The sequence below is a fragment of the Cervus elaphus genome, chromosome 5, assembly GCF_910594005.1.
Source record: "Cervus elaphus chromosome 5, mCerEla1.1, whole genome shotgun sequence".
In the NCBI taxonomy this organism is placed as follows: Eukaryota; Metazoa; Chordata; class Mammalia; order Artiodactyla; family Cervidae; genus Cervus; species Cervus elaphus.
The window spans coordinates 15,637,906-15,660,236 of NC_057819.1; the positions used below are offsets into that span (position 1 = coordinate 15,637,906).

A 22,331-nucleotide genomic window follows, 5' to 3' on the forward strand; every position below is an offset into this window, starting at 1 on the left:
GGGAACTCCTCCAGCAACGAGTAGCAAGAGCTCCCTCTGCAAAAAGAAAGGCCAAGCCTGGTGCATTGACCCGGGAGTGCCCGACGACCCGCGCTACCGGGCTCGGCCAATCAGAGAGAAGAGTGGGGCCACTCCCCGCCGGTGACTGGAGGAGCGGGATGGGGCGGGGCGGTGGCTCAGGCGCACGTACTCCTCGGCAGTGTGGCTTGAACCACCTCCGTGCAGTGTGCCGACTGCTTTGAGTCCGTGCTCCTACCCTGCGCGAGTCCACAAGCCGCTTTCTCTGCTGTCTGACCCGCTCGGCTCCACGATGCCGGTGGACCTCGGCAAGTGGTCCGGGCCTTTGAGCCTGCAGGAAGTGGATGAGCGGCCGCAGCACCCGCTGCAGGTCAAATACGGCGGGGCGGAGGTCGACGAACTGGGGAAAGTGCTGACACCCACTCAGGTACCGAGGGTGGAAGGGGTGCAGCTGCTGGAGGCTGGGAGGCTCTCAGGTCGACGGGTTGGCGGCCCAGTGGAAGTGAGGAGGACGTTCCGGCCTCTAGTGCGCCGGATCCACCAAAGGAAGGGAGTCGCGGTGCCCAAGCCGCAGGCCTGCCGACCGCTCCCTCCCCCTAACCAGCGCCGGGAACCTGGCACGTGGCGGGCGGGGCTCGCGCTGGGGAAGAAATTGATACATTCTCTTGGGATTTCGAGGAGCAGGCAGGGGAGGAGGCCTCGAAATGGCCCAGATCGCTAGACAGGGGCGGGGAGGAGGCCTTCCCCCGGAGGTAGTGGGCAGTGGCCCCTCACGCCCCCAGAGCGTCCCCTCTCGGCCCGGAATTTTAGGCCTCAGTATGGGGAGTAAAAGCCCCACCCGAGGGCATATGACGCATTATGTAACCAGTGAGCAGCAGGGCCCTGTGATTCCTCCTTTGTTTTTAACGGTCTGGAGCTGGAAGCCACCCGAATGTAGGTGCGTTCTGCAGGTGGAAGACTCGAGGGTAACGGCCTTGTTTTTACCGTTTGGCCTTTGACCCCCGCCCGACTTGGCTAAGGCCTAACCAGATTCTGGCTGCTGCAGGTGAGGAACTAGGTGCCTGGACACCGTGGCCAGTAGTTGGTCCTGACGCTTCGGGGCAGCAGTGCGAATAGACAGTGCTCAGACGGTTTATTAATTTAGACGTTTACAGAGTTTATTGTTTTGGGTGTGTAAAGTGCCCGTCTGGCAGCCTCTCTTTGCCAAACTCACTGTCCACGTCTGTCCATCTTGGTTTCCTCTGCCCTTTTAAATATCCACTTAATTCAGATTTCACTTTAGCAGGCCCCAGATAATGTGGTCTCCAGTCTAGAGATTGTGTTATTCCAAATAATGTAAGGTTGTAGTCAGCAGCCGTTGAAATCTTGACCCACCTCTTTCTGTTAATAACATGCTAGGATACTAGCCCCATAGTGTTGTTGGGACTGAAATAAATAACGTATATTAAACATCAGTTCCGGGTTCTTAGTAGAGTCAGTACAGTTGAGCTTTTATTAATAATTTCTGTGCTTGACCTTTGAGGAATCCAAGGTCAAAGAAAGAGTGCTGGTTTCTTCAGCATTTCTGACTTTTAAGCTCCAAATCTGTTCGTTCCTACAGGTTAAGAACCGGCCCACCAGCATTACATGGGATGGCCTTGATCCAGGTAAATTGTACACCTTGGTCTTGACAGATCCGGATGCTCCCAGCAGGAAGGACCCCAAATACAGGCAAGTTGGAGAAAGATGGGGAGTAGCGGGTCATCCATTGTGACCCAGTGCTTCTTGTATTGTGTAAGTCCCTTGCTGGACATGCTATGTGGGAAGAAATAGACTTCATTTGGGGTGTTCACTTCCATGCTTAAACCTGAGCGTGCTTTTTGCTCCCTAGAGCAAGATTCTAGAATAGCCGAGAGCTGGATCTGCCCAGGCCTGTTTTTGTACAGCCCCATGAGCTGAGAATGACTTTAACATTTTTAAAAGAGCAATAATACTTTGTGACATGAGGACATTACATGAAATTCAGACTTTGGTGTCCCTAATTAAAGTTCTGTTGGCTGACTGCCTGTGAGTGTGTACTGACTTCCTGTGATGCTGATGGTCCTCTCTTCCTCCACGTAGGGAATGGCACCATTTCCTGGTGGTCAACATGAAGGGCAACGACATCGGCAGTGGCACGGTTCTCTCTGATTATGTGGGCTCTGGGCCTCCCAAGGGCACAGGTCAGTAAAGGTTGCATTTGGAAGGAGATGTGGGAGGGGAGCCTGGGTGCATATTAGCATCGATATAAAGTGCTACAAAATCTTAGTCTAGCTTTTAGAGTCTTATATTTATGAGAGCCCTTACCCTAGTGAAGATTTTAGGCAACTCAGTTCCCCTCTGAAGCAGCTATCTGTCAGGGACACTCAGACCCATTGTAGTGTCAGGTGGCCAGAACCATGGGTACTGGTTAGATGCACGTTTGTTTAGAGAATCATGTATTGGACCTTGCCGAGTTGGACCAGTGCTGCCTAGGCTAATGGTGGGAGATGCGCTGTTACCATGTCGTGCTTGACAGGCGTTTCCATTTCCTGGAACAAGGAACTGGAATGGGGCAGAACACTTGATCTTGTACACACTGTTCAGGCATAAGTTACTCTGAAGAGGTACAAGAAGGTCCCTGACGAGGGACCTGGTGTTTTATCTGTAGGCCCAGAAGCTCAAAGCCCTCTCATGCATTCATAAGAGGGACCTCTCTCCCAAGCATCTCTTTAAGTTCTCTAGAGCCAGTTATAAAATCAGGCAGTTTAATTATGGAAAGTATACCTATGAGAATAAAGCAGTTCTCTCAAGTAGCAGCTGTGTTCTCATTAACAAAAAGAGCTTCAGTGACTCACTTCTTTTTCCTTTTCACATTTGTTTAGTAAGGTATAATTTACATATAATAAAACACACAGATTGGAAGGGTTTAATCAGTGAATATTGACCAGTGCATACATCCATGTTAGCACCATGGGAAATAAGATGTAGGATGCTTCTGTCACCCCCAGGTTCTTAAGGGACCTTTTAAGTTAAATTTCCCCAGAGCTAATCATTTTCTGGCTCTTCTCTCTATGGATTACTCTTGCTGTTCTTATATTCTTATAAGTGGTGTCATGCAGTGTGCATTTGTGACTGGTTTTCTGGACTTAAGGTGGTGTCTGTGAGACTCATCCATGTTATTGTGAGATCGGTAGCTCCTTCCTTTTCATTGCCAAGTAGTATTCCCTTGTGCAAATATACCACAGTTTGTGTAGCCATTCCCTGGACATTTGGCTTGTACTTCTAATGTTTGGATATTATGAATAAATTTGCTGTTTCCATTCTTGTCCTTTTATGGGCATGTTTCCATTTTCCTTGGGTAAATACTTAGGAGTAGAATTGTTGAGTCATAGAATCCAAAATGCTTGAAAACTTCTATACTTTAATCAGCAGTATTTCAGCAGTATACTGAAGGAAAGTTTCAGTAGCTCCATATAAGAGCCATGCCATATGTATTGATAGAACCATTCCAAGATTCATCCATGTGGTAGCATGGGACAGGATTTCCTGCCTTTTTTTTTTAAAGGCTGAATAATATTCCACTGTACATATATACTGTATTTTGTTTATCTTTTCATTTGTCAGTGGACATTTGGAGTGCTTTCACCTCCAGGCTGTTGTGAATAAAGTTACAGTGAACTTAGCCCCCTCTCATAAATGGGGTGGTCTGGGTCCTGCCAAGTTGGTGCATTCTCAGAAAATGGGTGACATCTCCATGTCAGACCCTTAGCTATATGTATGTCTTCCCTCCTGCCTTTCCCTCCAGGCCTGCACCGCTACGTCTGGCTGGTTTACGAGCAGAAAGGACCACTGAAGTGTGATGAGCCCATTCTCAGCAACCGATCTGGAGACCACCGTGGCAAATTCAAGGTGGCCTCTTTCCGCAAAAAGTATGAGCTTGGGACACCAGTGGCCGGCACATGTTACCAGGCTGAATGGGATGATTATGTGCCCAAGCTCTATGAGCAGCTGTCTGGGAAGTAGAGGAGATGGACACTGTCCCAGAGTTCCCAAACAGTGTTTCAGTTTAGTGATGCATGTAGATTTCCCCCCATCTCTCTGCCCAAGCCCTGAGTGGTCAGATTTACATTTAGGGTGACTTTTCTTTCCTTTTGCCTGTATTGTATAATTTTAGGGGGTTTATGTTTTGATCAAATTTGAACTCCGTTTTGGTGGGGGATTCTTTAAGAAGAAAACAAATTCTGGTAAAAAGACCAGGTCTGCAGTATTAGAACAGAGCTTCAAAGAATCTTTAAGGGAGGTTGAAAACAAAAAAGAGATTGATTGCCTCCGCCTTTGTGAACCTGAGCACAGAATTGTGTGTGAAGGCACCTACTGGCATGTGTTTTCACGGCTCTGTCTCACCAAAACAACCAGGGGCCGGCATGTCCACTAACCCCCAGCATCTCAGACTGGTTACTGCTTGTCTGTCCCGCTGTGGCTCCTTTAAAGAGCAGTACTGAAAAAAACTCCACAGAAGAAGTTGCTTTTCTGTTAAAGCCTGGCCATCTAGATGAGCAGCAGGGCTGGGTAAGAGGTTATCAGAAATCCTAAAGTCTGTGCTTATTAAATTGATCACTCTTTGGTTTAAAAAAGAAAGCCAGTCTGGAGTTGAATGTTGTGTTAATTTTGCTGTTTGCTTATATTTGAATAAAAATAAAAACACTGTGTAATTGAACCCAGCCTCCAGATACTTTGCCTTTTTCGGTGTGGGGTTTCATAAATAATGAGACAGCAAGAGACAATCTCTAGGGAATTCCCTGGCAGTCCAGTGGTTAAGACTCCATACTTCCACTGCAGGGAGCCTGGGTTTGATGATCCCTGATAGGGGGAAGATCCTGCAAATCATGTGGTGCAGGCCAAAAAGAAAAAAACCCCGACCATCTATTAAGTGAGTCGCCCCTTTCCCTGATCAGCAGTGACGATTGGGACTTGATTTAGGAACTATACAGGGGATTTGTACTTATATATGTGCCATTACACTATAGCAGGAGCAACTATTAAAACTGGAGGTCTTAAAAACCACAGAACCTTAGGCCAGGTCTTACTACCTGTGAAGCACCTTTGTATTTTGTAAATGGTCCTTTCCAACCCGAGAGTGAAGCTGGTTGAGAACTTTCCCTCTTAGTGTAGCTCAGTATAGAAACCACAACAATGACTAAGAAGTTAGTCCACGCTGCTCATTGTTCCGACCGTGATCCATATAGATCAGTACCAGAAGGGGGGGGGGGGAGGGGAGACGGAGGGAGGCCTGCTTCACTGACCTGCTCTGTGGTGGAGAGGCATCCTGGCCAGACCTGGCAGGTGTTAGCAGGGCTGAGCCTTTCCTCACCTTTGGCTGCAGTACTTCCTCTGAAAAAACTGTTGGGAAATGTTGCCTCGTGTAATCTCTGGGGGCGAGTAAGGGAAAAAGTAATTTTTTTTAACTTCAGGGTTTTAAAATTCAATTTTTAAACAATATTTTGTAAAAAGCTATAAAGGGAATGACTACCCCATTGCCCTTAAAAATAAATGTAAGGGACTTCCCTGGTTGTCCAGTGCCCGAGACTGGGCTTCCAGTGCAGGGGGCCTGGGTTCAATCCATGGCGGAGAAACTAGGTCCCTCACGCCACAATTGAAAGATCCCACATGCTACAACTAAGACCCGACCAAATACATACATACATATTTTTTCTTAGATGTGAGAAGTAAGACATGCACTTGGTAAGACATGGCAAATGGTAAAGAAAATGCCTAGCCTCCTCCATGGCAGGTAGCAGTTACTTGTTTTCTTTCAGAAGCAAATGTAAATATTCATATCAGCATATATCCGCATATATATCATTTAAAAATGAGTCTTCTATACACTGGTATACATTGTTCTGTACTGTTCCCCCTAGCTAATGTACCTTCATGTCATATGTCTTAAGGTAAGAGGTCACCACAATTCATATCATTATTTTGAACAAATTATCTACTTTATAGATGTTCCATAATTAACCAGTCTAGTGCCTTCTGAGGTTAGATTATTTCTGGTTATTTGCTGTTTTTAAAGAGTGCTTCAGCAAACTTTTCTATATGTATAAAATGCTTTTGTGAGTAATTTAGTGGGGTAAATCCTTAGCATTTTCAGTTCTGATACTGATAAACCACCCTCCAAAAAGATCACTCTGATTATATTCATGTCAGTGGTATATGAAAGCACCTGTTTTTCCATCTGCTTACCAGTTTTCTCAAACTTTACCTGTTTGAACAGTTTGATATTTATGTATATTTAAAATCATTTATTCTTTTTCTCTAAACTCCTGTTTTGAGAGTTTTTTTAAATCTGCTAACCCACAGTACTCTTTTGATTCTAGATACAGAATCTAAAGAGTAATGAGGAAAAAAAAAAGAGTAATGAGGAATTATAGTAATCTGTTTCCTTGTTAAAACAGGTACAGACTCATAAGTGATTCAGAAAAAGGTAAGCAGCCCAACCAAAATTATGAAGTTATTATAATTATGCAAAAGAAGTTCACATAAAAAAGAAAACACATGAAAGCATGTATTAATAACCTTAGAAGCAAGGGGATACCCTATTTCACCTATTGAATTGGAAGAAGTGAATTTGCCCTCAGGCACCCAGCTAGGAAGTGGGGGATTCTGGTTCTGAATACAGCTCTGGCCTCAGAACCAGCTTATCACCACTTCACCCACTTGCACACAAATTCCTTTTGAGGTTTAGCATCCTCATGTGAAAAAATGGGTGGGAGGCAATCATTAATCTGCCTTATTTACCTCAAAGGGTTTTGGAGAACCAAAAAATGATCTTCTGTTGAGATTAAATGGATTAATACAGATTAATAAACTTGACCTGACTGACATACAGGGATCATGTCCACAAATGGCTCCCTCTCCTAAAGGCTACACAAAAGTGTGTCTATAGGTTTTAGAACAGAGAGACACAGGAGTCTGTTCTGTAACATGGTGCAGCTTTAGCAGCCCTGCAGAGCCCAGTATTTCTAATAAGTCTGAACCCTTGGGAGCTGCTCATCATGCTGACTTAATTATAGAAAACATGGCAATTACTGACTCTAAGACCATATCTAGTCCAAGCTCACAAAAATTTTGTTTTCTTCTAGAAATTTTATAGTTTGATTCTTTACTTGAATCTATCATCCATTTTGAATTAATTTTTGTGGATAGTGAAATAAGGATTGGTGTTCAATGTTTCCCATGTGGATGTCCAGTTGATCCAATACTGCTGAAAAGATTTTCCTCTTATTAAGTTGTACCTTTATAAAAATATATATAAATTGACCATATGTATTAATCTATTCTGAATTGTCTGCATGGTCCCATTGTTCTGTGTCTATCTTTTTGCCCATATTAAAGTGTCTTGATTACTTTAGCTTTATAGCAATTCTTGATACCAATAGAGTAAGTCATCCAATTTTCATCTTTTAAAAATTTGCTGTGATTATTCTGTTGTTTGTATTAACACATACATTTTAGGATCTGTTTGTCAGTCCCTATAAAAAACTTTGCTGGAATTTTTATTGGGATTGCATTGAAACTACAGATGGATTTAGGGAGAATATATATCTTAATACTATTGAGTCTTCCTACCCATGTGCAGAGGATGAGATGGTTGGATAGCATCACTGACTCAATGCGCTTGAGTTTGAGCAAACTCTGGGAGATTGTGAAGGATAGGGAAGCCTGGCATGCTGCAGTCCAGGGGATTACAGAGTCAGACATGAATTAGAGACTGAACAACAACAATTATTGATATGGTGGGATTTAAGTCTATCATTTTATGTTTTCTGTTTGTCCTTCTTTTTCTTTATATCTCTGTTCTCCCCTTATTGCCTTCTTTTGGATTATTTGAATTTTTAAATTTTTAATATTAGTTGAATATCTTAATTCATCCCTTGGATTTTTATACTTTTTTGGGATTTTGTTTTTGGTTAAGTTACTCTAGGAGTTAAAATATACATAACTTTTTTTTTTTTTTTAACTTTTTGGTCGTGCCATTCAGGATGTGGGATCTTAGTTCCCCAACCAGGGATCAAACCCATGTTCCCTGCAGTGGAAGCTCAGAGTCTTAACCATTCATTGGACTGCCAGGGAAGTCTTACACATAACTAATTTTTCATAGTCTGCTTAAAATAAGAATTGTACCACTTCATGTAAAATCTAGAAGCATGGCAACCATATGGGTCCAATAACCCCCAACCTAATTTACGGTTCTCATATGGATTGCATTTATATACAGTGAAACCCTCCCCAGGCAATGTTATATTTATTGTTTATAAATATATATATATATATATATATATATATATGTTTTAAAGACTTACAGGGAAAAACCTTTTCTATATTTATCTAGATATTTACCATTTCTTGCTCTTCTTTTCTTCCTAGAGATCCAATTCTCCTTCATGTTATCATTTCCCTTCAGTATGAGGAGCTTCCTTTAGTGTTTATTGTAGACTGAGTCTGGTATTGGTTTTAGTTTGCCTTCATTCCTCTGTCTAGGTTGCTTCTCCACAATCTGCCTGCCTTTATTTCTCAGTATCCTCAGATAGTTGTTTTTGCACTTCTGTTTTTTAGCTGTAGGAAAAGCACACAACTATGCCAAACTAGAACGACAGAAAAATGTTTTATGTTTCATCATTTCTATGGCAAATATATTACTAAATTAAAACCAGAGGTATATGTAATTCTTACATGTGCATGTTTTCAGCTACCCAGGAATACTTTTTTTAGTAGATATTTAATCAACTAATTACAGTTGGTGGTAAGTTCAATAAATAAATTTTTACTCAGTTAATTAGACATCAGTGGTAAGTATTCTCTGATATTCCCTATGACTGTAATTTTTCCTTTAAACTCCTGGTTGCACCTGTCCTTGTCCACTATTGATTTAAATTACTCCATGCTTATTTACTTTTCAGTGGAGATTTAAACCATGAGCAGACCCCATCCATCATACTTATTGCCACATCCCCAGGCACACAGTAGATGCTCAATAAATATTTCTCGAATGAATGAGCTGAATGTATGCTGATCCTGGCACTTCTGACCCCCCTTACGCTTTCCTTTATCTATAGCACTTATTTCTATTTAAGATCATTTAAAATTGTAATTCTTATGTGTCATCATTTTCCTCCTACCTCTAATGTAAGCCTCATGTGGGTGAGGATCTTTAAGGTTAAGATACACTGACAGAGCTTAAGCATCTGGCATTGCACCTGACATACAAGGTACTCAGTAAATATTCAATGAGTAGTTGCAAACCAAAGGGAAGCAGCTCTTATAATATTTATGACAAACCTATAATAATTAACTCAGGGGAGTTTAGTATATGCTGGAATAATACCAGACACTGGCTCTCTGCTCCCATCCCCAGTACTTTTATACCTCTTCTAACTACTAGTCTGGTCCCTGTCTATTCTTACTGCCTAAGGTGCTAGAAGGAGTTGGAAGACAGTCTGTACCAGGTGTTAGGATCATAAGCCCACATTCCTTCTGATAACTCCACCTTGGGGCATATCATTGATAATGTGGAGAGGGAATTTTTATAAAAGCTCAACACCTATAATCTCACAGACAAGGCCTTTACATAAGCTAGCTAGCTGGTTTTCACTACAGACAGAAATGGATGAAATAAACTACAGGAAGTTTAAGGTCCTTTTGCATGGCAGTGTGACTATACTCAGGAGTGTGGGTTCAGAAATCAGTCAGGTCTCAATTCAGACTCTATTGCCTCCATTTGCCCTGGTCTGAGCTTACTTTCTCATCTACAAAATGTTTATAGAGTTCTATCACATGGTAAGCATAATGCAGTACAGCCTTTTCCAGTATTACTTTCTGATGTGCTTAATATGGGAATTTTAAAGACCTAAGCTGCTTAGGAAACTAGATGTTAATTATTAAAGGATGGACTTCCCTGGTGGCCCATTGGTTAAGAATCTGCCTGACAATGCAACGGATAAGGGTTTGATCCCTGGTGAGCAACTAAGCCCCTGAGTCACAACTACTGAGCCAGCACACCTTAGAGCCCATGTTCCACAATAAGAAAAGCCACCCCAGCAAGAAGCCCGTGTACCGAAATCAAGAGTAGCCCTTGCTTGCTGAAACTAGAGAAAGCCCACGTGCGGCAACAAAGACCCAGCACAGCCAAAAATAAATTGATTAAGTCTTCATGCTAGTGCTCGCTTCGGCAGCACATATACTAAAATTGGAACGATACAGAGAAGATTAGCATGGCCCCTGCGCAAGGATGACACGCAAATTCGTGAAGCGTTCCATATTTTTCAAACACATGAAAATATGCTCAACATCACTCATTATTAGAGAAATGCAAATCAAAACCACAATGAGGTACCATTACACACCAGTCAGGATGGCTGCTATCCAAAAGTCTACAAGCAATAAATGCTGGAGAGGGTGTGGAGAAAAGGGAACCCTCTTACACTGTTGGTGGGAATGCAAACTAGTACAGCCACTATGGAAAACAATGTGGAGATTCCTTAAAAAACTGGAAATAGAACTGCCATATGACCCAGCAATCCCACTTCTGGGCATACACACTGAGGAAACCAGATCTGAAAGAGACACGTGCACCCCAATGTTCATCGCAGCACTGTTTATAATAGCCAGGACATGGAAGCAACCTAGATGCCTATCAGCAGATGAATGGATAAGGAAGCTGTGGTACATATACACCATGGAATATTACTCAGCCGTCAAAAAGAATTCATTTGAACCAGTCCTAATGAGATGGATGAAACTGGAGCCCCTTATACAGAGTGAAGTAAGCCAGAAAGATAAAGAACATTACAGCATACTAACACATATATATGGAATTTAGAAAGATGGTAACGATAACCCTATATGCAAAACAGAAAAAGAGACACAGAAATACAGAACAGACTTTTGAACTCTGTGGGAGAAGGTGAGGGTGGGATGTTTCAAAAGAACAGCATGTATACTATCTATGGTGAAACAGATCACCAGCCCAGGTGGGATGCATGAGACAAGTGCTCGGGCCTGGTACACTGGGAAGACCCAGAGGAATCGAGTGGAGAGGGAGGTGGGAGGGGGGATCGGGATGGGGAATAAGTGTAAATCTATGGCTGATTCATATCAATGTATGACAAAACCCACTGAAATGTTGTGAAGTAATTAGCCTCCAACTAATAAAAAAATTAAAAAAAAAAAAAAAAAAGTCTTCATGCTAGAGATCAGTTCTCAATGACCAGGACTCAGAACCCTAAGAATATGAAATCTTACTGAGACTGTCTTGACCCCAAAAAACCATACCCTAGAAGTTATATATTAATATTTTACTCCTTCATTGTCACGTGCATAAAATTATTCTAATAAAAGCTATGAGGGGAGGAGGTATCTACTATTACAGTGGGATCATTTCAAATATTTGGTTATAAAGTCTTCTTCATAGCCTGCTTCTAAGGTGCCTCACTTCTCTCAGAGACAGGGATCAAGACCAACCCCAAGAAAAAGAAATGCAAAAAAGAAAAATGGCTGTCTAAGGAGGCCTTACAAACATCTGTAGAAAGAAGAGAAGTGAAAAGCAAAGGAGAAAAGGAAAGATATATCCATTTGAGCGTAGAGTTCCAAAGAATACCAAGGAGAGATAAGAAAACCTTCCTCAGTGATCCGTGCAAAGAAATAGAGAAAAACAATAGAATGGGAAAGACTAGAGATCTCTTCAACAAAATCAGAGATACCAAGGGGACATTTCTTGCAAAGATGGGCACAATAAAGGACAAAATGGTATGTACTTAACAGAAGCAGAAGATGTTAAGAAGAGGTGGCAAGAATACACAGAAGAACTGTACAAAAAAGATCTTCATGACCCAGATAATCACGATGGTGTGATCACTCACCTAGAGCCAGACATCCTGGAATGTGAAGTCAAGTGTGCCTTAGGAAGCATCACTACAAAGCTAGTAGAGGTGATGGAATTCCAGTTGAGCTATTTTAAATCCTAAAAGATGATGCTGTGAAAGTGCTGCACTCAATGTGGCAGCAAATTTGGAAAACTCAATAGTGGCCACAGGACTGGAAAAGGTGTTTTCATTCTAATACCAAAGAAAGGCAATGCCAAAGATTGCTCAAACTCCCGCACAATTGCACTCATCTCACACGCTAATAAAGTAATGCTCAAAATTCTACAAGCCAGGCTTCAACAATATGTGAACTGTGAACTTCCAGATGTTCAAGCTGGTTTTTGAAAAGGCAGAGGAACCAGAGATCAAATTGCCAACATCTGTTGGATCATCAAAAAAGCAATCAAAAATCTGCTGGATCATTGAAAAAGCAAGAGAGTTCCAGAAAAACATCTATTTCTGCTTTATTGACTATGCCAAAGCCTTTGACTGTGTGGATCACAACAAACTGTGGAAAATTCTTCAAGAGATGGGAATACCAGACCACCTGACCTGCCTCTTGAGAAATCTATATGCAGGTCAGGAAGCAACAGTTACAACTGGACATGGAACAGACTGGTTCCAAATATGGAAAGGAGTACGTCAAGGCTGTATATTGTCACCCTGCTTATTTAACTTATATGCAGAGTACATCATGAGAAATGCTGGGCTGGAAGAAGCACAAGCTGGAATCAAGATTGCCGGTAGAAATGTCAATAACCTCAGATATGCAGATAACACCACCCTTATGGCAGAAAGCGAAGAAGAACTAAAGAGCCTCTTGATGAAAGTGAAAGAGGAGAGTGAAAAAGTTGGCCTAAAGCTCAACATTCAGAAATCTAAGATTATGGCATCTGGTCCCATCACTTCATAACAAATAGATGGGGAAACAGTAGAAACAGTGGCAGACTTTATTTTTTTGGACTCCAAAATCACTGCAGATGGTAATTGCATCTGTGAAATTAAGACACTCCTTGGAAGAAAAGCTATGACCTAGACAGCGTATTAAAAAGCAGAGACATTACTTTGTCAACAAAGGTCTGTCTAGTCAAGGCTATGGTTTTTTCAGTGGTCATGTATGGATGTGAGTTGGACTGTGAAGAAAGCTGAGCGCCGAAGAATTGATGCTTTTGAACTGTGGTGTTGGAGAATACTCTTGAGAGTCCCTTGGACTGCAAGGAGATCCAACCAGTCCATCCTAAAGAAATGAGTCCTGAATATTCACTGGAAGGACTGATGCTGAAGCTGAAACTCCAATACTTTGGCCACCTGATGTGAAGAACTGACTCATTTGAAAAGACCCTGATGCTGGGAAAGACTGAAGGTGAGAGGAGAAGGGGATGACAAGAGAATGAGATGCTTGGAGGGCATCACTGACTCAATGGATATGAGTTTGAACAAGCTCCAGGAGTTGGTGATGGACAGGGAAGCCTGGTGTGCTGCAGTCCATGGGGTCACATGACTGAGCGACTGAACTGAACTGAAATTTTCTCAGCAATACATGCTCCTACGATTGGCACAGTGTGTGTGTGTGTGTGTGTGTGTGTGCACGCGCGCGCGCGCAAGTGTGCAGACAGTGCGACACCATCTTCAGCTCTGTAGAGGAACTTGAAGACACAGCTTTACCTGAAAATCTTGAATGGCTCTTCCTGAGGGGACATGGAGAACAGTTTCTGGAGGGCAGCTCTCCTTCTGCGTTAGGAACTGAGGAACCTAGAAAGGAAACTTCCTGCTACAAGAACACAGCAAGGCAATGTGATGAACACTTTTATTTACAAATATAATTAAAAGCTCTGACAGTATCATGCTCTTCCTTGGAACCTGAAAAATGTTTGTTTTTTTTTTTAAAGTGCATGCAAAAGAAGTAAAGCCTTTTTTTTTTCCATCATTTTTTATTGTAAGAAAATACACAGTTTGAAAGTGTGAATAATGCAATATTTATGACCAAGATATGGGATTTAGGGAGGGGCAGGGAAATAAAGAAAAAAGATCAAGATGATCTGATTGAGAGACAGTGCTGAACTCCAAATACTGAATTGGAAAAGGAGGGAGGTGGGGAGGACTAGGAGGAGGAAGTAAAAAAATTTGATCAGAGAAACAGTTAAAATACAATATGAAAATAAGTAATACCTCTCCTTAAATTCCTTCTATACACAAAATACACGATTTGCCAAAGCCCAATTTGTGCTACTGGGATTCTGTGAGCTCCTTAAGTGTATTCACATCCTCTGCAACAGCAGAAAATGATTATGATACAATCAGAATATGCTGAAGACAAGTTAAACTCTTGCCAGCAGGTTCTTAAAAATCACAAGATCTCTTCACCCCACCCACCCACCCCATTCCCCAAAAAAGTAATAATATGTCACCACTGATATGTACATCACAATTAGTTTCTGTAAAATGTATCAAATTTTCAATCTTTAATAAAACTTTGTTTTTTTTTTTTAATTCCTGATGAATAAATACCAAAAAATAAAATAAAATAAAATAATGCAGCAGCTAGTTAAGGTGTAAGGCTGCGGATATTGTGTCTCTCTCCCCCTTGGCATTTATTATTATTATTATTTTTTGCTTTACTTTCACAGATTGGTGGTAATGAGTGATTGCTTAAAGCAATATACATCCACTTTTTTTGTTGTTGGTGGTGTATTGGTTTTGTTAAAACTGTCTCCAAAGTTTTCACTGAAACATTTTGAATCACATCAATACTGTGACGTGTACTATGAATAGAAGAGACGGCCACGTTCTGGCCAGCACTGAAAGTTGACACGGGGGGAGGAAGGGGGCCCCTGATGGAGTAAGAATAAACAGGCACTAGTCCGACACGATGTCAGTAAGAGTAAGAGAGAGAGAGAGAGTGAGAGCAACGCCCGTTAAAATGGGGAATGTGGTTTTGTAGGGTCTGAATTTTTTTCTGTTTTCTTTTTTTTTGTAAATGGCAAAAAAATTTAATCTCATCTATAGTCCTCCTTAGGAAAATCTAATGTAACCAAATTCCCAAATCCCATTCTGAGGCTCTCCATGTCAAAAGTTTCAATCTCTCGCTCTTGCCTTTCCAATAGGTACTTTATTCTCTCGCTGCGTTCCTTCTGAAGGGCAGCCAGCTCTTCTTCAATCTGAAATAAGCACAATGAGCAGTTCTTAATGGAAAGGAGCTCCCAATAGGCATACATTTACACACAGATGCACACAGATGACACACAAACACATGGGAACCAAGAGTTAAACTAGTCTGGGGCAGGCTGGGAGGGTCCTGTGATAGATGCTGTGTGTCTCATCCGTCATATTTAAAAGTTGCTCACAAGAATAAAAATGTTTGGGGCCACCTGGGGCTGGCACTGCCCTGCTAGCAAGTCAAGCAGCTGGGCTGATCTAGGTCAGTGTCCTGTCTCAGCAGGAGATGGTTCAGGAGAAGCTAAAAGACAATTAGATTATGTAGCTTTCCCAGAGAGAGTCAAAAGCCCCCTGGGTTAGTAGCAATTTAGTTCTAGATCAGGAACTGGGAAAATAGTCTTTCTCGTTGACCTCTGGGAACTACCAGAAGAAAGCCCAAATAACTGGTTAAGCAAATACACACTTAATGGCTTTGAGATGCTTTATGGCATCTTTTCTACTTCATATTCCTTGTAACATCTAAAAACAATAAATATTTTAAAATCTGATAACATTAAGTATAGCAATATCAGTCTCTCTTCATTTTGATTTTTTTAACAAAAAAATGCTGGTGATGTCTTTTGGTTTAGAAATAGCTGAGAACAAAAACCAGATCTGCATTTGGCTTCCTCAGGCCATTCAGCGGCCATGCTATCAACTTATAGTACCTTTCATATGTCAAATCAGCTACCTAGTTACCTGTGTCAGCCCTCAGACTATGAAGGTGGAGGGTTTCTGAGCAGAGTAATAGAAAGAACTCAGGCTGTGGGATCAGATCTACACAAGTAACCTAAGCCTTTCGAGCCTCAGCATTCTGCATATGGAATGGGGACTGTGCCTACCTCTCAGGCACTAGGAGGGTCAACGCAGGTGCGAAGGGAACAGCACCTCCTTAACCCCCGGTTACACAAACAAGGGTCACGCCCAACCTCCACCCAGTGGTACAAGACCCCTTGGCAACACGCTCATACCTTCTGTTCAAGATGTGCTCTGCGCAGAGACACCCTCTGCTCTAGCTTCTGGAGCTCACGTTCATGTTGTGCCTCTGTTTGCATCTTGATTTTGCTCTGGTAGGCATTGAGCAGCTCCATTTCCTGCTGGAGCTGTAGCCTCAAGGCCTGGCATTCTGCTTCTTGAGCCTCATCTAGCCGTAACTGCAGGCACAGAAGACACATACTGTGATTGGCTCCTAGCTTACAGTGCATGGTGACTACGGGAGGATGCTTCCTTGTCTGGACTGAATTGGGCCCCTCAGGAAATCAGATGCCCTGGCTACATTCAGAGTTACAAATCAAAGATAGCACATTCTGCCTGATGGGCTACAAGCTCTAAAAACACTTCCCTTTTAAAAAAACATTCTTAAGGAAGCAAAAACACTCTTTTCTTAAGGAAATCTGGCTTTCTTAAAACTACACTAGCAGGAGCCAGGAAAGCTCCGCACTCCAGAGATTAAGCCTGTGGGCTTTCAGAGGCAGACTCCTGAGCTAGAATTCCAGCCTCATTATTCACTGAGGTGTGTCACCTTAGTCAGTTACTTAACCTCTCCAAGTCTCTCTCTCTCTCTCTTTTTTTCATCTCAAGCAAGTAACAGTAATAGTTCTTGCTTTCTAAGATTTGTATGAAGATTAAATGAAAAAATTCATATAAAATTCTAGGCATAGTTCTTGATGTCTACCAAAGGGTCAGTGAACAGCAGCTGTGATCATTATTTTGACTGACCATTTCCATATTTAGATATCTTTAAGCCCCAAACCATCATACATTTAGATATCCTTAGCTCTAAGAAGAAGAAGAAAAAAAAAAAAGTCCAATCTCCATAACATTTGAGGAATATACCACAGTACCATTATGTTCCTAGCAAGTAAATTTGGTCCCTATAATGCTGGCTATACTTTATCCTGCTGGCCAGCCATCGAAAACTCAAGTGGTTCAAAATCTCTTTCCCATAGAAGGTAGCCTGGATAATCTTAAGGGGCATATTCCAGTTTGAAGTAGTGAAATCTAGATAAAATTTCCCTTGCTCCCTGCAGCACCCGTGCTTTGTATTATTTATTCACCAGGATACTGATCCTGTGTGGGGAATGGGCCAAGGCAACCAGCAGAAACGCCAACCTTTCAATAAGTACAGTCGAAAATTTAGGGCCATTAGCAGGACTGTGTTTAGGGATGATGGCCCTCCTGCCCCACCAGGTTTAGTTTGGTCTAGATTTAGCAGGCCCTCAGTTCAGCTGCAAACTATAATATTAGAACTCTTGAATTAAGACAGTTCTGTCTACCCTGAGTATATTGGCATGTTTCCATACAGACCGCTTTGCCAAGATATTTACTTTCTACCTTAAACTGCTTTCCCTATTCTGTACAATTTATGACAAGTAACAGCATTTCTTAATCTCTTGACTGAGTTATGGCTTTTTGAAATGTTATTAGAATAGTTTTATAAAGCTATTTTTATAGTGTCTTCTTTTGTACTTTTGAAGAAATGTACTCTATCAAAGGAACACAAAATAAATAATGGAGTTATATTTCCAAAGTACTTTCTAATAATTAATCCTAACCAGTTTTCACTCAAATCCACCCACTAGAGAGGATGCTACTCTTCTCATTCTCCCAGTGACAAATGAAGGGAGAAGAGATACTAGACACAAAGAATGGTCACTCTGTAGCAGCAACAGCTCAGGTAAAGCCCAAAGGGTTTACTGGCTCCAGTGAGGTTGTTCTTGATTCCCTCTTGATATGAGAGGTTTCTTACCAATAAAGGGAATGAAGTCTATTATTTTCTACCTGGTTTGGTTAATTGTCATGAGTACTGGCCAGAGGCTCATTCTCTGGACAATTCAGACCACTGAATTACCTTTGTCTTCTTTTATTTCTGGCATTCCATTATTAATGTCAGTAACTATGTTACTCTTAACCAGCTCTGACTCTAAAAAACTGTCAGTCTAGAAAGCAGAGGATATTACAGTATTTGATATTCATCAACTCAAAGTTGCACATACCAAATCCATTAGGAAGTGTTATAAAAGTTTAGGTAAATATCCGGTCTGTTCCCTCTACTGGGTTAAATTCAAGAAAGGGATGTGATAGAAGCAGCATAATACAGTAGTGGCCAGGCTTACAGGGTCCCCCAAAATGGGTTCAAAATGCAGTTCCACCACTAATTAGCTACTTACCATTAAATGACCCACTAAGTCAAGAGTGGGTACACTATGGCCCAAAGGGCAAATTTGGCTTGCTGCCTATTTCTGTAAATGAAGTTTTCCTGGAACAGACACACTCATTCATGGATGGACTATCTATGACTGCTTTTGTATGACAATGGCAGAGTTGAGTAGTTGTGACACAGACTCTGTGGTCCACAAAAGCCTAAAACATTTGCCATCTGCCCCTTTACAGAAAAAGTTTGTTAATCCTTACCCTAAGCAAGTAACTTAACTTCAATAAACCTCAGTTTCCTCACAAGTAAATCAGGGTTTAAAAAAAGTAACTACTTCAAAGGTTAGAGGGGATTCACAAAAATGATATAACACAAAATACTTACAACAGTGCCTGGCACATGGTAAGTGAGTAGTAAAGGAAGCTGTAATTATCATCTGTACTTTTATCTCCTCCCTGCCACAGAAGGAAGGGTTATTTCTCTTCTTTTATTCAAGGGCAATCATGAACCTATATTCCTGACCCTGTTCTCTCTCATTTTATGTAACAAACATCCATTGAGCACTTGTTGGATGCTAGGCATTGTAGCAGATGCTGAGAATTACAAATAGGAACCAAACCCAATCTTTATTGGAATGCCACCAATCTTTATGTCCCAACTGCTAATTCTCTCCTTCTTACCTTTAACTCCTGTATGCACTCCTCATCCTGATCTTACATCTCATCTCTGACCATCCTGAAGGGGCCCTTATCTTACCTGTCCTCCCAGGAACATGTGATACTATGGGCTGCCCCTTCCTTCCTGGACTCTCTCCTGGCTTCTGAGACACCACACCCTCTTGGTTCTTCCTTCCTTCCTTTCCTTTTCCAGTTATTCTCTAACTCACTGGGTCATTAAATGTGGGTGCTCCTTAGGAGTTTGTCAGTCTTCTTCCTCTAACCTCCCTTCCTGAGGAGTCTCATCTATTTCAAAGGTTTCAATTACCATCTTTCTGCAAATGATTCCCACAACCACACCTCTATTTCAGACTTCGTTTCTGAGATTCAGGCTAGCTTATCCACTCTATACGAGATATCTTCATCTGGATGGTTCCCAGGCCTTCAAGCTCAACATGACTAATATATGTATATATACTTACATACATACATACATATATGTGTGTTTGTGTATTTTTCTGGTTGCACTGTGCAGCATGCAGGATCTTAGTTCCCTGACCAGGGATGGAACCCTCGCCCTCTGCAGTAGAAGTGCAGAGTCTTAACCACTGGACTGCCAGGGAAGTCCCTCAACACGACTATTACGTTGGTGCAAAAGTAACTGTGGTTTTGCATTGCATTTGATATTGAAATATGTTCTTAAATAAATGTGGTTATGTTATACATTTTAATTCACATTTCTTGATTTATGATTTTTGCTAGTGAATTATTACTTACTATTTATTTTATATGTACTTTGGAATATGGAAATGATGTTAGACAAAAAGCAAATTCAAGTGATTTTCTTATTTGAGTGTAAAATGGGTCATAAAACAGTGGAGACAACTCACAACATCAACAACATATTTGGCCCAGGAATTGCTAATGAACGTACAGTGCAGTGGTCACTCAAGTTTTGCAAAGGAAACAAGAGCCTTAAAGATGAGAAGCACAGAGGCCAGCCATCAGAAGTTGACAATGACCAACTGACAGGATCATCAAAGCTGATCTTACAACCACACGAGAAGTTGCCCAAGAACTCAATGTTGACTGTTCTATGGTCGTTCAGCATTTAAAGCAAATTGGAAAGGTGAAAAAACTTGGTAAGTGAGTGCCTCGTGAGCTGACCAAAAATAAAAATCATTGTTTTGAAGTGACATCTTCTCTTATTCTGTGCAAGTGATGACAATTTCTTGGTTGAATTGAGATGTGCAATGAAAAGTGGATTTTATATGACAACCAGTGATGACCAGGTCAGTGGATGGACTGAGAAGCCAAAGCACCTCTCAAAGCCAAACTTGTACCAAAAAAGGTCAAAGTCAGTGTTTGGTGGTCTGCTGTCACTTGATCCACTACAGCTTTCTGAATCCTGGTGAAATCATTACATCTGAAAAGTATGCTCAGCAAATTGATGATAGACACCAAAAACTGCAACTCCTGCAGCCAGCATCGGTCAACAGAAAGGGTCCAATTCTTCTCCACAACAACGCTCAAGTGCATGTCACACAGCCAATGCTTCAGAAGTTCAATGAACTGGACTATGAAGTTTTGCTTCATCTGCCATATTCACCTGACCTCTCGTCAGCCAACTTCCACTTCTTCAAGCATCTAGACAACTTTTTGTAGGAAAAATGCTTCCACAACCAGCAGGAGCCAGAAAATGCTTTCCAAAAGTTTGTTGAATTCTGAAGCACAGATTTTTAAGCTATAGGAATAAACAAACTTATTTCTTATTGGTAAAAATGTGTTGATTATAATGGTTCCTATTTTGATTAATAAAGATGTGTTTGAGCCTAGTCATAATGATTTAAAATTTAGGGTCTGAAATTGTAATTACTTTTGCACCAACCTAATACTACTAACTAATCATTGTTTCCTTCCCACTTTCCCAATTTCCAATTCCTTTTTTGATGATATAGATAAATGGTATCATCATCTACCATTTTATGCAAACCAGAGACTGGGTGTCATTCTTAATATCTCACTCTCCACATTCAATCTGTTACTAAATGCTTCTAGTTCCACCTCCTGCCTAGCTCTCAAACTGAGTCACTTTCTGCTTCATCCTGTTTCCTCTCTAGTCTGGCCACCATTCCTTCACACCCAGTTAAAGGCAGCAACTTTATACACGCTTTCCTTATACCTGCACTTGCTATCTCCCAAGCCATTCTCCACATTTCACCAGTTATCATTTAAAAATTTAAATCTGACATCAGTCTCCTCCTTATTGCTCTTTAATGGCTTCCCAATGCTTTTATGATAAGATCAAAATTCTTAAGAAAGCTTACTAGCCTATACATGATCTAGTCTTATTCTCGTGTTAGTTGCCTCCTAGTTCTCCATATTCCAAATACAATGGACTTTGAGTCTTTTAAAAGTGATACTGTCTTTCCCATCTTTACAAATGTATAATAGTTTTGCCTAGAATGTGCTCTCTATCCGCTGGCTTAAATAATCACTTTGTCTGAGAGGCCTTTCCTGACTCTCCAGACTAGCTTTGCTCTGTGGGCACACTGCACTTGTTCTGCTGTTACATGTAGATTTTCCCAACATCCGTTTCCTTCACTCTTTCATAAATTCCATGAGGACATTATCAACCTCTGTTTTCTTCATCCCATTATTACTGGATGTCAGGGGCACAGCAGAGGCATTCAATAAATACTTATTAGATGGATGGATGAATGAATCACACTGGTTTCTATTCTCAACTTGGAGAAGGCAAAGGCACCCCACTCCAGTACTCTTGCCTGGAAAATCCCATGGACAGACGAGCTTGGTAGGCTGCAGTCCATGGGATTGCGAAGAGTCGGACACAACTGAGCGACTTCACTTTCACTTTTCACTTTCATGCACTGGAGAAGGAAATGGCGACCCACTCCAGTGTTCTTGCCTGGAGAATCCCAGGGACGGCGGAGCGTGGTGGGCTGCTGTTTATGGGGTCGCACAGAGTCGGACACGACTGAAGCAACTTAGCAGCAGCAGCAGCTATCCTCAACTAAGAACATGTTTAAGCCTTTCCAATTAGTAGAAGTCCCCCTCTAACTGTTTCTTCCTTTAGCTAGAGCTCTATTTCGCCTTTCCTTCACTGACAAGAATCTGGGAAAAGCAGTCTCACAGTTTTTATCTCATTCTATAATCCCTTTTTTCCATTTCCAGCACTCCACTGTCTGTGACAAGCAATGGACAAAGCCACTGCTGGGTCCACCTGGTCTCTCTGAAACATCTGAATTCATCAACTAGAAACCTTTGCTCTGGCTTCTGTGACACTCTTTTTGGTTCCCCTTCCACAATGCTGGTTATTCATCTTCTTTGGTCTAACTTCTACTTTACCCTCAAATGTTGGTGCCC

General features: G+C 41.5%; 2 protein-coding genes and 1 non-coding gene across 8 annotated transcripts in view; 2 read left to right on the forward strand and 1 right to left on the reverse strand.

Moving 5' to 3' along the window:
* The first annotated feature begins 157 nt into the window (after positions 1-157).
* On the forward strand, positions 158-4,735 carry PEBP1 (phosphatidylethanolamine binding protein 1). Its single transcript, XM_043901793.1, has 4 exons — positions 158-445; positions 1,619-1,728; positions 2,119-2,219; positions 3,824-4,735. Exons 1-4 carry the CDS (start codon positions 311-313, stop codon positions 4,039-4,041), a joined length of 564 nt encoding a protein of 187 aa, XP_043757728.1. The 5' UTR covers positions 158-310; the 3' UTR covers positions 4,042-4,735.
* A 5,499-nt stretch (positions 4,736-10,234) lies between these two features.
* Positions 10,235-10,341, forward strand: LOC122695720. The gene has a single exon (XR_006341478.1). It is a non-coding gene; the product is annotated as a U6 spliceosomal RNA (small nuclear RNA).
* Positions 10,342-13,732: 3,391 nt separating this feature from the next.
* The window catches only part of TAOK3 (TAO kinase 3), a 188,570-nt gene continuing 179,971 nt past the window's right edge, over positions 13,733-22,331 (reverse strand). For all 6 annotated transcript variants that reach the window (XM_043901794.1, XM_043901795.1, XM_043901796.1 and 3 more), the window contains 2 exons: positions 16,106-16,288; positions 13,733-15,097 (listed from right to left, as the gene is read on the reverse strand). In XM_043901794.1, coding sequence (XP_043757729.1) covers positions 14,936-15,097; positions 16,106-16,288 — 345 coding nt within the window. In that variant the 3' untranslated portion in view covers positions 13,733-14,935. The remainder of the gene's footprint in view (positions 15,098-16,105; positions 16,289-22,331) is intronic.

Bases quoted from the DNA above. Each gene is read 5' to 3' on its own strand.
- PEBP1 (XM_043901793.1), top strand. From the start codon at position 311: ATGCCGGTGGACCTCGGCAAGTGGTCCGGGCCTTTGAGCCTGCAGGAA. The intron at 446-1,618 runs GTACCGAGGGTG...TCGTTCCTACAG, and splicing joins AAGTGCTGACACCCACTCAG to GTTAAGAACCGGCCCACCAG. The intron at 1,729-2,118 runs GCAAGTTGGAGA...TCCTCCACGTAG, and splicing joins AGGAAGGACCCCAAATACAG to GGAATGGCACCATTTCCTGG.